This window comes from Bufo gargarizans, chromosome 8 (genome assembly GCF_014858855.1).
Source record: "Bufo gargarizans isolate SCDJY-AF-19 chromosome 8, ASM1485885v1, whole genome shotgun sequence".
In the NCBI taxonomy this organism is placed as follows: Eukaryota; Metazoa; Chordata; class Amphibia; order Anura; family Bufonidae; genus Bufo; species Bufo gargarizans.
This window is the reverse complement of record NC_058087.1, coordinates 16,464,964-16,480,344: the sequence shown is the minus strand read 5'-3', so window position 1 is coordinate 16,480,344 and position 15,381 is coordinate 16,464,964. Positions and strand designations below refer to the sequence as shown.

Sequence of the window (15,381 nt, the reverse complement as noted above, 5' to 3'; positions counted from 1 at the left end):
TCAGTAAAACATATTTAATACATAATTTGATATTTAAATATTTGGTCTTCCCATGCTTAGGACTAGGAGTCATGTGGATGGTCCTACTTTGTGGGTTTTCTGGATTTTTTTTACCGATTACCTACGGTATCCTCTGGAAAGGTCATCAGTATCTGATCGTGGGGGTCTGACACCAGAGACCCTCGCCAATCAGCTGTCACAAAGCGCATTTCCTTGTATGTAGCAGGCACAATGAAAGGGAATGGCAATCGCGATGTTCCCCATCATTGAACCACACAGATGCAGCGTTCATGTTTGATCGCAGCATCTGTGATAGACATCAAAGGCTTTCAGGGGACACAGAAAACACTGTCTGTAATCTCACTTGGTGATGATGTCATCACGCTGGCCGGCGTGGTGACATCATATATCACTGCATTCAAGACTTTGTGCAGTATCTTCAAACAAGATGTCGGCTTCTTCATGCACAACTGGATGAGGCGAGTATGTTTTTTTCCGCCATTTCAGAGAAAATTGATTCGTTACCATGAACCGCGAGGAAATTCGGCTTTGCGGAGAATCAAATGTTTCCTGAAATTCAGATGAAAGTCAATTTGTTTGACTTTGATTTGCTCAACACTAGTCACTTTCATAACTTAAAGCAGATGTAATAAACTTTATACAGTATAGCAAAAAAATCTAAACAGGATGGAATTTAGTAGTAATTATAGTGGTGGTTAAGTATTTAGATTTTTTTTTTTTTATATATATATATATATAACACAATAAATTTAATAGTTATTTTGAGCCACTAAAAATCCTTAAAGTTTTGTTCACAGCAATGTAATTTACTAATAATATACTTGTCCCTGAAAGAGATGCAGTTGAGAGCTTTATGTTTAAAGAAGAAAAGACATGCAATTACACTAGTTATTGTTGGCACCCATTTATTCTTGGAAAATAGGTTTGATTCTCAATGCGTATTTTTGTCTTTGGAAGTGCAATTTCATTTTTTTTTCTCATTTTCAACATCAAACTTTCCTAAAAATAATAAGAGAAACATATTTGTTTCTGAGAGTAAACAAATAAACAGGAGCAAATGTAATGGAATTTCTCTGTACGATGTTCAGTGCATTTATTTAATGTCGAAAATGTACATCATTTGCCAGTGCTTTGGAACAGCTTTGCCACTGTCTCCATTTAAAGTAAACAAAAACAATACATTCAAAAAAAGCCAAGCTGTCCTGCTCATGAGTTGGCAGGCGTGAGACAGCTATAATCTGTACACTACTCCTCGATCAAAATGCATCACCCAGCATCAATTAGCTGTCTTGATATGTCGTAAATAACAAAACTGCCAAAATAAACAAACCACAGTAGGTGACAGTACAAGTTAGGGGGGAAAAAAATAAAAGATAAATGTCACAAGTATTAGACAATTGTTTAAAAATACATAGTAAACGTAGGTACCTGTAGGTAAAAAAAAAAAAAAAAAAAAAACAGGAGGATAGACTCTTTGGAGCCAGTAATGGCAACCATAAAATATTAATAGCTCATGGAATAATATCACATATCAAATATCAAGAACAAATAAACCAATGTTAAATATTTGTCAAATTAAAGTTATGCAATAAAGCTTCAATTTTCCAGTTTGGAAAAGAGTGTCAACAAAATATTTCTTCAGAAATGGAAGGGCATATGGTTTCTTTATAGCCTTCTTGAGTCACATGTAGTCCAAGAGTATATAACAAGATGAAGAAAGGTATGTCTTCTAGGCCAAAACACAGGTACAAGAACCCCAATAGTACATTGTTTAAATAAAAAAAATATAAATAAATCTCACTTTCATATGTATTTTGGTTGCAATGCTAATACTGAATGTCTTCAGCCCATATATCAACTTGACTTTGGAAGGCCGAATGAAACGTCCTCTGTGTGCCAGCCATAAGCCCCGGTAATGGAGAATTACAAGGTTAGCAAACATTTTGGGTCTTTTAAAAAAAAAAAAATTTAAGGCCTGGGCTATCGGGTCTTCACTGCAGTCATTTCCTATAGCATAAAAAATACCAAGCAATCTTGCAATGGTTACCAAAAAATCCTACAAGGTTGAATTTTTTCCAACCAATGCAAAGTAGCTCTTGTTTTTACCATTATCACAGCAGTTTATTGACAGCACAACCAGAAGTCACCGTGTAGGCCAGGCCTAAACTGAATATTTTTTATGGTCACCTGAAGCGATCCACACTTTTTTTATTTTTTTATCAACTGTAACCATTAGTCTTCTTGGCCAATGTGTCAACTGCAAAACTGTGCAACATATCAGGTAGATGCTAATGTATATCTAGGAAACATAAAGGCTACCTATAATGTCAATGCCTACAACTGACCATATTGGGGATTTCCTTTAATAAAAACTAAACTGTTTTTACAGTTGTTGGACTGATGTTGAGTTCATTACGGCCATAAAAATTTTGTTTCTGTAAATATATCTCTTTATAAAGAATACTTGCACCATCTGAACTTATTAAAAAAAAACTTTGATTTAATATCGTAAATGGTCATTCTGAATAACGTATCATTTACATAGGGAGAAGTCAGTTACAAATTAATATGGCAAGACATTAGCCATTTTCTTTAGGATCAACCAAATACATTCAAAGTAATTTTCCATGCCACTTTCCAATTTTTTTGAGGTAAACATACATTTGTAATATAAAGCAACAATGACGCCAACCATCTCTCTCAGCAGTAAATAGTGCTTTCAACACATTCCTTTGAGGTACTGTACAAATCAACTTTCCTGAGGTTTTTTTTTGTTTGTCATTTTTGCAGACAGAACGTTAAAAGAAATAAACTACAGAAATTAAGTTCCAGATTAATTTTCTTATCCCTTCTGCAGAACAGACAGGACTGAGGAATACTGTTGCTCGTAACATGGCAAAAAAAAATCTGGCTCTCTGTCTTTTCAACTTATCTGTTCATCTATAGTCCATTAATGTTTGAAGTTAAAGCTCTTAATATTAGCACATGCCACCAATGTAATTGTGAGGCAAACAAAAAAAGAAAGCACCACTTTAGGCACTTGACAGCAACTAAATTTCAAGAACAGCTGAATGGAATCAGTACACGGGATTCATGTCCTTCCAATGTCAACCCATGTCCACCCTGCTTCTTTGTAAATGTCGGTTTCGTTAAACAGAACTAAGCATTAAAATATGCTTACTGTCACGTCATTCAATTCAGAACATTGGCTGTTTGATGCACATTAAAGTCTACCATCTGAAGACGCAAGTCTATTTTGGCTGCCTTGTTACCTTTATCATTTAGGTCACTGCCAAAAAGGGACCCTTACCCCTTGGTCACCTAAATTTGTGTGCCAGCATTCATTGTAATGTTTATTATCACTGACTGCAACCAAACATTTTGTTCCATTCAATGTACGTGTCGAGTTCTTTCTGTGATATGCTAGGCTGAATTTTGCAGAATACATTTTCAAAGTCTTGGTATGTTACGGGCCTCAACTGGCTCGGCATAATAGCTGAGAGGTCTGAGGGTGGTATGGCATGGAGAGGACCAACCACAGCTTCCTGACACAAGCGAGCAACATCCAGTCCAGAAAAACCTTCTGTGCGCTGCACTAGGAGTGCAACTTCTTTGTCATTGAGACAGTAATTGTGCTGTGAGAGCAATTGTATTATTATTTGATGTCTGGCTGTGCTGTCTGGAAGAGGGATAAGAAGTCTCTTCATGAAATATCTCCTTAGAGATTCATCTATTTCTTCGGGTTTACTTGTGGCACAAATAACAATTATTTGGTCCTCAGCAGATGAAAGAACGGAATCTAACTGCATAAGAAACTCTGTTCTCATTCTGCTTATTGGATTGTGTTCTTCACCTACTTGGGAAGAAAGTAGCATGTCTATGTCACTTACAAAAATTACAGAAGGTTGCCGACACCTTGCCACAAGAAAGGATGCATGGACAATTTTTTCTCCTTCATTAATCCACTTTGTGACAAGATTAGAGCCGGTAATTTTAAAGAATGTGGCACCTAGCTGACTAGCTATGCATCTGCCCAATAATGTTTTGCCCGTTCCTCTAGGTCCAAATAAAAGTAAGCTCCTAGGCAAAGCTGTAAGCCCACTGAATGCATCAGATCGGATAACAGGCCATAATACTTCTTCCTTTATAAATGCCTTTACCAAATCAAGGCCAGCAATCTCATCCCAGTCAACTGGATGTCCCTGGTGGATAATCTCATTAGTTACAAGGTCAATGAGGTGAGTATCAGTGTTCTTCAGCTGTTCGTCCACAGAGTGGTTGGATGAGGTAGCTGTATGAAGTCCAGGGCCTTGCAGAGTATGTGGGAGCAGTTGTCTATGCTCTTCATTGTGTTCATTGATTGCAGATGAGTTGTATTTTCCAAAAGCTTCACTTGATCTTGAATTCTTTCCAGTGCTATATGAAGGTGGTGTAAGGGCTCTTGTTGACTGACTGCTAAATTTTCTTTGCTGATCAGTAGGAGCTAGCTGCTTTGTGGGTTTGAATGCCAAGGATGAAGACTCAGAACTTCGGTCATAGCCATTTCCTCTATTTGAGTTGGATATACTTGTGTCGGGCATTCTGTACATAGGGCTATGTGAGGTTCTTTGTTGTCCATAACTATAGCTTCCATAACTAGAATCTAAATCCCCCTGTCCTGCCATATAGAACGCTTTTCTTTTGAGGGAGCTAGCTGAACTTGATGGAGTAATTGGGGTCAAACCATGTGTTTGATAGCTGTAGCCTGGAACTGTTGTTGGTGGAAGAGGAGTTGGGGCAGGGATACCAGAAGGGAGGTAAGCAGAAGGAGGTGGTGCACTTCCAGGGCTATACCCTGACCCAACACCAGACTGTGGAGGATAGCCTGCAGGTGGATAGTTGTAGCTTGAAAGGTTAGAGGCTCCATTGTAGCCTGGTACAAGAGCTGATGGGGGTGGTGGAGGAGGCTGTAGGAGGCCGGAACTATGAAGTGGGGATGGATGAGGTGATGGCAATGCAGATGCAGATTGACTACTGTAGCTTGAATGCAGGTAGGAGCCATTATAGCTTGCTCCATATTCCTGAGACGGTAGCCCTGAATGTAGACTAGGAACTGAGTGACTTCCACATGTACTACTGGAATAACTAGGTTCTGTCAAGTTGTTGCCCACCCCAGGAGAACTGCCTATGCTGGCATCTGATGGAGGTATAGTGGCTCCTACTCCAGTTTTGCTTGCTGCAATAACATCGGAAACACAATTCATAGGATAGACGTCTGAGTTCCATGGTTCTCCATCATTTTTTCGACCATTCACAAGGCCTGACTGAGCTTCAGTGTAATTGCTGAGAAGAGGTCTTTCCATAGATCCTTCCAATATTCCAGAATATTTCTCAGCATACTTTTTCAGTAGATTTGATGCAGTTAAAGCTGATATATCATCATTGGCCCAGGCATACTGGTAAGTGCGTTGCAAATGACCACGATATGCTTCCACTTTATGAGCCGGTGACCTCGTGGTTGACGATATATCGAAGTGCTGTTCTGGCCATTGAGCATGCTCTGGCGTCCACTGCATCTTCAAGCCTATATAAATAAAAAAGAAAAGAATCAATATGATAATACTATAATGATTTCATGCACAATATACTGCATGTAACAATATATTAGAAAATTAGCAGATATTCTTATTTTTAGACCAGTCCAGTGATTGATTTTTGTAAAATACAGATACAGGTCTCCAGAAACACTTAAAATGCTATGTCTGCAGTGGTGGCTGGCTACACAATATCAGTTTTCTCCCCAATCTAAAAATATGAGACACAGCTGACAGATCACATCTAGGATACCTCTCTTATTTGGTGCTGAGCACCTAGTTAGCACAGCATAATGTACCCTGTGCTCAACAATATGACACAGACATTGCAGGTCATTCCATAATCCAACTCTCATCTAAAGTGGTCCACGACAGTTTCAAATCTGCTTCGTGGAGTGCAGCAAAGCAATCTCCCAGGCATCGGTCCATCGCTTTCATCACACAAAGCTTACAACTCAGTATGAATTACAATTGCTTTCTTTCTGCTTCTGAGCTCTGGTGTTGAGCCCCTATAGAAAAAAAAAAAACGTGTAGTGCTTGTCCTCTAGTCCGTTTCCCCTATAGGTCTCCGGGGTGCAAGGAAGAAACCTCCACTGACTATTCCCTAAAACTTTATTTTTTGTCCCAGTTTTACCCTTTGGATGCTGTGCAGCTGGAATCTATCATATAGACACAGCATTTGTTACAAGTCACATTTCAAGAGATGTCTGGAAACAAACGTAATACACAGTAATTGTGTTAATAATATATACGGTATAGGAGATAACTCAATCTAATTGGTGGGGGTCCAGCTTCTGGTACCCCAGCCAATCAACTGTTTAAAGAGACTGCAGTGCTCTGGTGACGTCAATGGGCTGCATTACCAAGCACAGACAATATATGATGAACTTAGTAAGCTTTGAGGAGGCCGCAGTCAGCTGATCAGTGGCGATGCTGGGTGTCAGACCTCCACCAATCAGATATTGATGACCTGTCTCAAGGATAGTTCATCAATATTATATTCCTAGAAATCCCCTTTAAACCTGATATCATTTTACATGATGCTGATCTAAAAGTTTATAACGATGCAGTAAAATTCCTTTAATTTACTTTGAATGGGCCTGAAGGGCAGTGGATTATCAGATATCTCAGATTATTAGATGACCATAAAAAATTATATAAAACCTGTCCTTGTAAATGTGCAAAATCTTCTAGGAAAGAGGAATCCTCTAGGAAGAAAGTCCAAAAAATGATAAAGGTGTTGTTTGAGAGTATAAGAATTTAAAGTAGCTGCAGGTAAATGTTAGAATTAAAAAAAAAATCATCTGATAAATTCCCTGCCGATCCAGGTCTGCCGCCCGCTGGTCTTTATTTATTTTCTTGGATGATGTGCAATAAGTCCATTGATTGGCTACACAATATCATCAAACCAGGAAAATAAATGAAGACTGCAGGGAATCATCTAAGTATCGGGGCCAGATCGGTGGAAGATCTAACAGGTGACTAACAATTGCTTTATAATTTTATAACATTTCCCACAGGTGATTCATTTCTAAGACAACCTGTTTAACACAAACTTAGACTTGCTATTTTTATAAGCTCTCGTGCACAAAGGTACATTAAGGGTCCCCCATTGCAGAGAGCCATAATGGTGTCCCCATAGAGATATATGAGTAGCTTTCTCTATATCTGTTTGCCTTCAATTTAATATAGGGGTCAAATAGAAGTTTGTTTGTTTTTCAATTGGATTCCATATGAACCTAACAGAAAAGAAGCGTTCTTCCTTAGACCTCCATCTATGAGCCATAACAGGGGATGGTGAAGTAGGAGCTTGTCCCATTGTGGCACACCTGCTTTGGCTATGTATCCATTACCTGATCAGCCTTTCAATTTGAACAGGGTAGAAAGGACCCTTACCTTATCTCAAATTTGGGCTAATTTCTCAAAAAAAACAAATTCAATAGAATATTATGAAATGCTTGCAAAATCAGGCCGCAATGTGTGGCTACACATGGACATATAGGATAGACATCTCATGACAGACTGTCGCAAAATCATGTCTTTTAAAAAAAAAATAGTGGTTATCCTACACCACACATCTCTGGATACATCTAACCAAGAGGAAAGGTAAGGAAGACCACATCTGTAATACCATTTTCACATTACTCTTTGGCAAGCCCCAGCTTTGGTGACAAGAATAGATTGAGCGGGTTGGGAGGTGACCCTGTGGCTATTAGCTGATGGCTCGCTTTCTTTATAGAAAAGGGGACGTCTTTAATGGAACCAGTGATCTAGATGGACAGTGCACAGAGTGCATTAGAACATATGGCAGAATAAATTTCATAGGCTAAAATATCACTGAAGGTGAAATAAACGTATGTGGTCCTATTAAAATATTGTTTGGAAATTGTCAATGTTGCAGCACATTATATGCACAGGATATGGAGCTAATAGCTGTAAATCAGTCAATTGTATCCTATCTCCAAGGAGAGTCCTTGGTTTGTAAGTGATGTCCCTGGAATTCTTTGTCCTTTTTATTTTTTTAAACCAGCAAGAAGTGGCCATGACGCTCTGCAACTATTTCTCTATTTTTTCACTATCTACTCAGCGAGTGATACTGTGTCATTTCTATGGGATCTATGTAGATTTTGTTGTCTAAATAATTGTTCCTATAGGGAACAATCCAAATAGCATGATGATTATATTTTATTAAAGAGATTTTCCAAGAGTTTAATATATATAACCTATCCTTAGGATAGGTCGTCAATATCTGATTGGTGGGAGTCTGACTCCTAGCACCCCCACTGACCAGCCTCCTCACAGCATAAAAAGCCTAGTGCCTTACACTCTATGTGCTTCGTATAGCAGCCCAGTCCCATTCACTTAAATGGGACAGGGCTTCAAATAGGTCATGTGGCTAAGAAATGTGATGTCAATGGCCTAGAAACAGGCCACTGCGATCACCAGAGTGCCACAGCCTCCTTAAACAGATGGTTGTAGGGATGCCAGGAGTCAGGTCTTCACTGGTGATAGATTCTGTTTAAAGGGGTTATTCTATTGAACAGCCCTTATGTGTCCACCTCAGTAAATGTGTCTAGGAGGACATACAGGTCTTGCCTCTATTTGTGATCCTTCAGGTATGCAGAGGGATGCCCTATGTGATGAGTCAACTGCTTCTGAAGCTTTAGCATCGTTTCTGCTTTTCAGAGATGATGATGAGCAAGTAATGAGACATTGAGACATCATTACTGAAAATGCACTCGCTGAGCATCTCCTCTGAGAAGCAGATAAGACGTTGACGATTCAGAGGCAGCAGGCTCACTATACCAGGGATCCCTCCATATATCCAAAAGCAGATAGAGCCAGATAGAGAATCAAGACTAAGCAAGTGTGTCCACTTAAACACATTTACTGAGGTGGACATAGAACAGTTGTTCAATAGAAACAGTAGATGGTGCTATGCTATATCGATATTCCATTATTATTATTTTTTTTGCTATTGCAAATACACAAATGTTTATAATTATGGTCTGGATTTAACTCTTACAAATATTTTTCATGGGATATCCCCTTTATGGCTTTTTTGTAACCTCACGCACTTAAGACATGTCCAAGTTACACTTTGACACCTACAGTACAAGAAACTATTCTGACACTCTATAAATGTCTTTGCCCTTTGGCTTTTATACTTTTGTAAATGTGAAACTACATTCAGTAGGATAAAAGTAATAGGAGACAGATGGAAGGGAGCATTACAGCAGGATCCGAGCATTGGGAGGTTGTTTGTAGTCTGTTACCACTGAGACCCACAGCTGTAGAAAAAGTGGTAGGATTTTTATTTTTTTTATCAAGACTATCTGTAAAACTTTATTTTTTATTGTTGATGGATCTGAAGTAAAAAAAAAAAAAACTGTTGTGTAGGTGGAAACCTGTAAATGTTTTTTTTCTGCTTTTGATGAGCTAGGTCCCTCAACAGGGTAAATGATGCATTGCACAATTTCCGTAAGCTATTCATGTCAGGTCCCCATATAGAGGCATATACTCTTTTTACCTGCTTTCAACCATGGCTAATATATGAGGATCATGAACAGGGAACCCCCCCTCCCCCTCTAAATGCTGGTCTATCACAATCTCTTTAAATGTATTTCAAGATTAAAAAGCCAAGTGACAATGTTAATATGAGACAAATAGAAATCAAATTTTAATCAATTTTATAAGTAAACATTTTTAAGAAATTTTTATATATTTTTTTACTATTTTCAATATTAAACAAAATCCTGATCTCTTGTCACTGACCCTCAGAATTCATCTCATTATCATCAATATAATAATAGGATATATATACAGTACAGACGAAAAGTTTGGACACACCTTCTCATTCAAAGAGTTTTCTTTATTTTCATGACTATGAAAATTGTAGATTCACACTGAAGGCATCAAAACTATGAATTAACACATGTGGAATTATATACCTAACAAAAATGTGAAACAACTGAAAATATGTCATATTCTAGGTTCTTCAAAGAAACCACCTTTTGCTTTGATTACTGCTTTGCACACTCTTGGCATTCTCTTGATGAGCTTCAAGAGGTAGTCACCTGAAATGGTTTTCACTTCACAGGTGTGCCCTGTCAGGTTTAATAAGTGGGATTTCTTGCCTTATAAATGGGGTTGGGACCATCAGTTGCGTTATGGAGAAGTCAGGTGGATACACAGCTGATAGTCCTACTGAATAGACTGTTAGAATTTGTATTATGGCAAGAAAAAAGCAGCTAAGTAAAGAAAAACGAGTGGCCATCATTACTTTAAGAAATGAAGGTCAGTAGGTCCGAAAAATTGGGAAAATGAAAGTGTCCCCAAGTGCAGTCACAAAAACCATCAAGCGCTACAAAGAAACTGGCTCACATGCGGACTGCCCCAGGAAAGGAAGACCAAGAGTCACCTCTGCTGCGGAGGATAAGTTCATTCGAGTCACCAGCCTCAGAAATCACAGGTTAACAGCAGCTCAGATTAGAGACCAGGTCAATGCCACACAGAGTTCTAGCAGCAGACACATCTCTAGAACAACTGTTAAGAGGAGACTGTGTGAATCAGGTCTTCAAGTTAGAATATCTGTTAGGAAACCACTGCTAAGGACAGGCAACAAGCAGAAGAGACTTGTTTGGGCTAAAGAACACAAGGAATGGACATTAGACCAGTGGAAATCTGTGCTTTGATCTAATGAGTCCAAATTTGAGATCTTTGGTTCCAACCACCGTGTCTTTGTGCGACGTAGAAAAGGTGAACGGATGGACTCTACATGCCTGGTTCCTACCGTGAAGCATGAAGGAGGAGGTGTGATGGTGTGGGGGTGCTTTGCTGGTGACACTGTTGGGGATTTATTTAAAATTGAAGGCATACTGAACCAGCATGGCTACCACAGCATCTTGCAGCAGCATGCTATTCCATCCGGTTTGCATTTAGTTGGACCATCATTTATTTTTCAACAGGACAATGACCCCAAACACACCTCCAGGCTGTGTAAGGGCTATTTGACAATGAAGGAGAGTGATGGGGCGCTGCGCCAGATGACCTGGCCTCCACAGTCACTGGACCTGAACCCAGTTGAGATGGTTTGGGGTGAGCTGGACCACAGAGTAAAGGCAAAAGGGCAAACAAGTGCTAAGCATCTCTGGGAACTCCTTCAAGACTGTTGGAAGACCATTTCAGGTGACTACGTCTTGAAGCTCATCAAGAGAATGCCAAGAGTGTGCAAAGCAGTAATCAAAGCAAAAGATGGTTACTTTGAAGAACCTAGAATATGACATTTTCAGTTGTTTCACACTTTTTTGTTAGGTATATAATTCCACATGTGTTAATTCATAGTTTTGATGCTTTCAGTGTGAATCTACAATTTTCATAGTCATGAAAATAAAGAAAACTCTTTGAATGAGAAGGTGTGTCCAAACTTTTGGTCTGTACTGTATGTATATATAGATATATATATATATATATATATATATATATATATATACATATACCGTACACATATAAAAAATAAACTCTGCGAGACTTCCGCGAATCTGCGTTTATTCACCCAGTATCGTGAATAAACACACATTCACGGAAGTGCCGCAGAGTTTCTTTATTTTTGGGTTTTAGGGATCGCCCTCCAGCCACTGGCAATCCAGCATTTGCTTGATTTACAGCGGTGTTCCCTGATTTATTTATTATATATATATATATATATATATATATATATAAAACAAAAAGGTCCCAACATTTATTCACAATAGTGGATGGTCAGAGATCACCTCCTCCCCGCCCATCCCTGCACATTGACTTCTCCACCGGTCACAGATCATGCCCACAAACAACCTCCCATACAAGTCAATGTGTTACACACACACACACACACTCACACACACACTCACACACACACACATACATCTGCAAATTATTATGTTCATTATTTCAGCTGGTAACAGAAAATCATTACAGAAAATAAAATAAAAATAAAATTTAATTTAATTTAAAAAAACTCCAATCATACATGACATGTGTAACAGGTGCACAGCTGGTGTGAGATAAACATTTATCCCTGATGTCATACTCCACTCAAAAACCTAATTCTGACACATCCCTGAACACTATTACATATTCTGAATAATTGATTGTTTGCTGGAGATTGCTTGATGTGCAGTTGACAGACTAATTGACACCTCCATGTCCCCTTCCATATGAAATCCATTTACAGTTCTATATCATTCTCTATGCAAAATTTACTAAATGTTCTATTTAAAAAAAAAACATGTTTAACTCTTTTATGGTCTTCTAAATATAGAGCCCATTCAGTTGATTTCCGGCAAGAACACAGATGACGAATATAGTAGCAAGTCAATTCCCTACTGATGTTTCCCGTTTGTTTCAAGACTATGGAAGTTAATTAGCGGGATGATACAATGTTAATTGTTTTAGTTTACAAGAATGCAGTCAACAAAAAATGCACCAAACCTGGCGTTGCTGTCACATTTTAGGCATAATGTTTTTTTATTACCAAAACAGGCAGATAATAATAGATTATGTACAAAGAAATTCCAGAGGGTTATATTATCTATACTCAATTTATTGACATTTATATTAGATTTACATTGTGACAGATTTAATGTCAGTTCCAGTTCTACCAGTTCTTGAAGAGGTTGACCAGTTTATATGACTAGCAGCACATGCATACAGCTAGTAGTAATTATTATTATGTCGGCCCTGATGTCCGATAGTTTACCAGGTATAATTCATGTTTACCTACGGGCCTCCTGACCTGCATGCCGGTGCTGTTCTGGGAACATGGCTGCTGATGGAGGATTCTGTCTATCAGCGGCTTCCATTCATTTACACTGAGGACTATCAAGGACACTTGCGCATGCGCAGTCCATCCCCAGTGTTACTGAATGGAGGTCGCTGATGGATCGAATCTTCCTTCATAAGTGGTCATGTTTGCAGTGCAGTGCTGGCATGCAGGTCAGGGAAGCTGTATATAGGCACGAATAACGCATATTAAACTATCGGACTTCAGTGCAGAATTGGTGCAAATACAGTGGCGGACACATGGATGAGCTCAAAACAAATCTCATCCACATGCATGAAGAAATTGACCCGTGGTACGGATTTTCAAATCCACAGGATATTAGTTTCTGCTGAAAGTGCACCCATAGTCAATGGGGAAGAGGAAAGAAATATACTAGCTTTACTTATGGTTGCCTATTGCCAAGTCTAAAAGAGTTTAAAATTAAAGAAATATACTATTGTCAAAGTTTAAAACAACAATAATTAAAAAAATGCAGCGGCTGCAGGGGTCACAGGTAGTGACATGTTAACCCAGGGGACTATCCAGGGAATGCTGCGATAGGAGTGCCAGTAGAGCATGGTTTTGAATGTATTTTTCTGCAGCTTTCTTGGGATTTGCTTCAAAAAGTTTCTGTATTGCATCTGCTATTATCTTATAGAGAAGAATGGAAATTCTACTATGGAAATTCTGAAAAATGACCGGGAAAAAAAAAATCTGCGGCCATTTCCCATAGAGAGTAATTACTCCAACTATCCCCATTACCTTCAGGATAAAGGTAAAAATGTGAGGACATTTACACTTCTGCAGATTGTACTCTATACCCAGATGAGAGTTCGGCATATTAGGGATTAGAAATATGAATTTCCTGTTTGAATGCAGTGAGAACCAGTGATTAATCCTAAAATGACAACATATGTTGTTTTATAATTCAGTGATCTCAAGCCGTTCACCATCTAGCAGTTTTGAAACTACAACTCCCAGCACACCTTGACTGTGTCAGTCCTTCAGTGTACTGTACTGGGAGCAAAATGAACCGGGGGGCTCCCAGATGTGTCTAACACAACAGTTCAGAAAACCCTACTGCGTATGAAGCTCCGAAGCAGACAGATGGTCCCTGCACCTCGGCTAACAAAGTTGCATCGGCAGAAAAAAACTTCAATTTTCACAGCAGTATCAGATTTGGGCCTCTGCTTTGCTTTCTCTAATGAGTCCCATTTTCTGCTGCATCGATCGGATGGACATTGGCATGGCAGGTGAGAACCATCAGAGAACCACACCCTGCAGCTATAGCTGGAAGAACACAAGCTGGTGGGGGCAGCATTATGGTCTGGGGAATATTTTCATGACATTCTCTGGGGCCACTCATCCATGTGGATGGCACTCTCAACCTATTTGAGTATGAATCCATCGATGCAGATCACATACACCCATACAAGCTAATTGTCTTCCCTGTGGTGGATAGGATCTTCCAGCAAGACAAGTAAGGGGACATGTCACATGGCTTGACATGTCTGACATTGTTTGACAAGAGTCTGATCAAGGATCAAGACGTCCAACTACTACCCTGGCCCCTTTATTCACCAGACATGAACTCAATTGAACCCATCTGTGGAACCACCTTGATGGTCGTGTTTGCTCTATGGATCCTCTCCTACACCTCCTCCAGCAGCTGTAGGATGCACTGAAGTCAGCATGGCTCCACATACTGGTGACAACCTACCAGGACCTTATTGAGTCACTGCCTGCCCGTACAGCTGCTGTCAGTGCTGTGCACGGCGGTTACTCTGGATATTAGCTGGTGGTCATAATAATGTGACTATCTATTTTTCTATCTATGCACCTACACATATTTTATATATATACACACACACACACACACACACACACATATATACCCACACTCCAATATACATAAATCTGTGAAAACGTAGCTGTTAATTGGAATAAACCTCTAATTTAGCAAGCAGTGACTAGCACTTTTTTTTTCATCCCATTATTCTATGCGATTTGATCGCTCTCCAGCTTAAGACGTCAGCCGGTAGAGCTGAAAGGTACCGCAGCATGAGTGGAAAAAAAAAAAATCATCTCAACAGCGAAACTGCAACAATCAATTTGCAGAGTATAAGCGCTGGCCAGTCTCAGCCCATCGTGCATGCTGCTTCACTCGGCAATCTTTAAACAAGGCCCCACAGGGCCTCCGCTGTCAAGTCGTATGTGCCAGTATCACCAAGCTGCCGCTCCAGTCGAGGCTCAGGAGGAAAGCAAAAGCAAGTAATCCTGCTATAAGCAGCTCCAGGAAATAAAGAGCGAGTCAACAGACAGCAACAGCATACAGTCAACTATATTTAGCCAGCTTTTATGGAAGAGAGATTATATTTTCAAATACAAGTAAATTATGGGAACCAAACGATACCTGTCAGTTTACACAGATTCCTAAAATCTACAGCCATGTACTTCTACATCCAGGAGTGGGAGACCACAGGC

General features: G+C 39.3%; 1 protein-coding gene across 2 annotated transcripts in view; it reads right to left on the bottom strand.

Annotated features, from left to right (window-relative positions):
• Window positions 1-969: 969 nt before the first annotated feature.
• The window catches only part of FIGN (fidgetin, microtubule severing factor), a 135,135-nt gene continuing 120,723 nt past the window's right edge, over window positions 970-15,381 (bottom strand). For both annotated transcript variants that reach the window (XM_044303726.1, XM_044303727.1), the window contains exon 3: window positions 970-5,584. In XM_044303726.1, coding sequence (XP_044159661.1) covers window positions 3,381-5,584 — 2,204 coding nt within the window. In that variant the 3' untranslated portion in view covers window positions 970-3,380. The remainder of the gene's footprint in view (window positions 5,585-15,381) is intronic.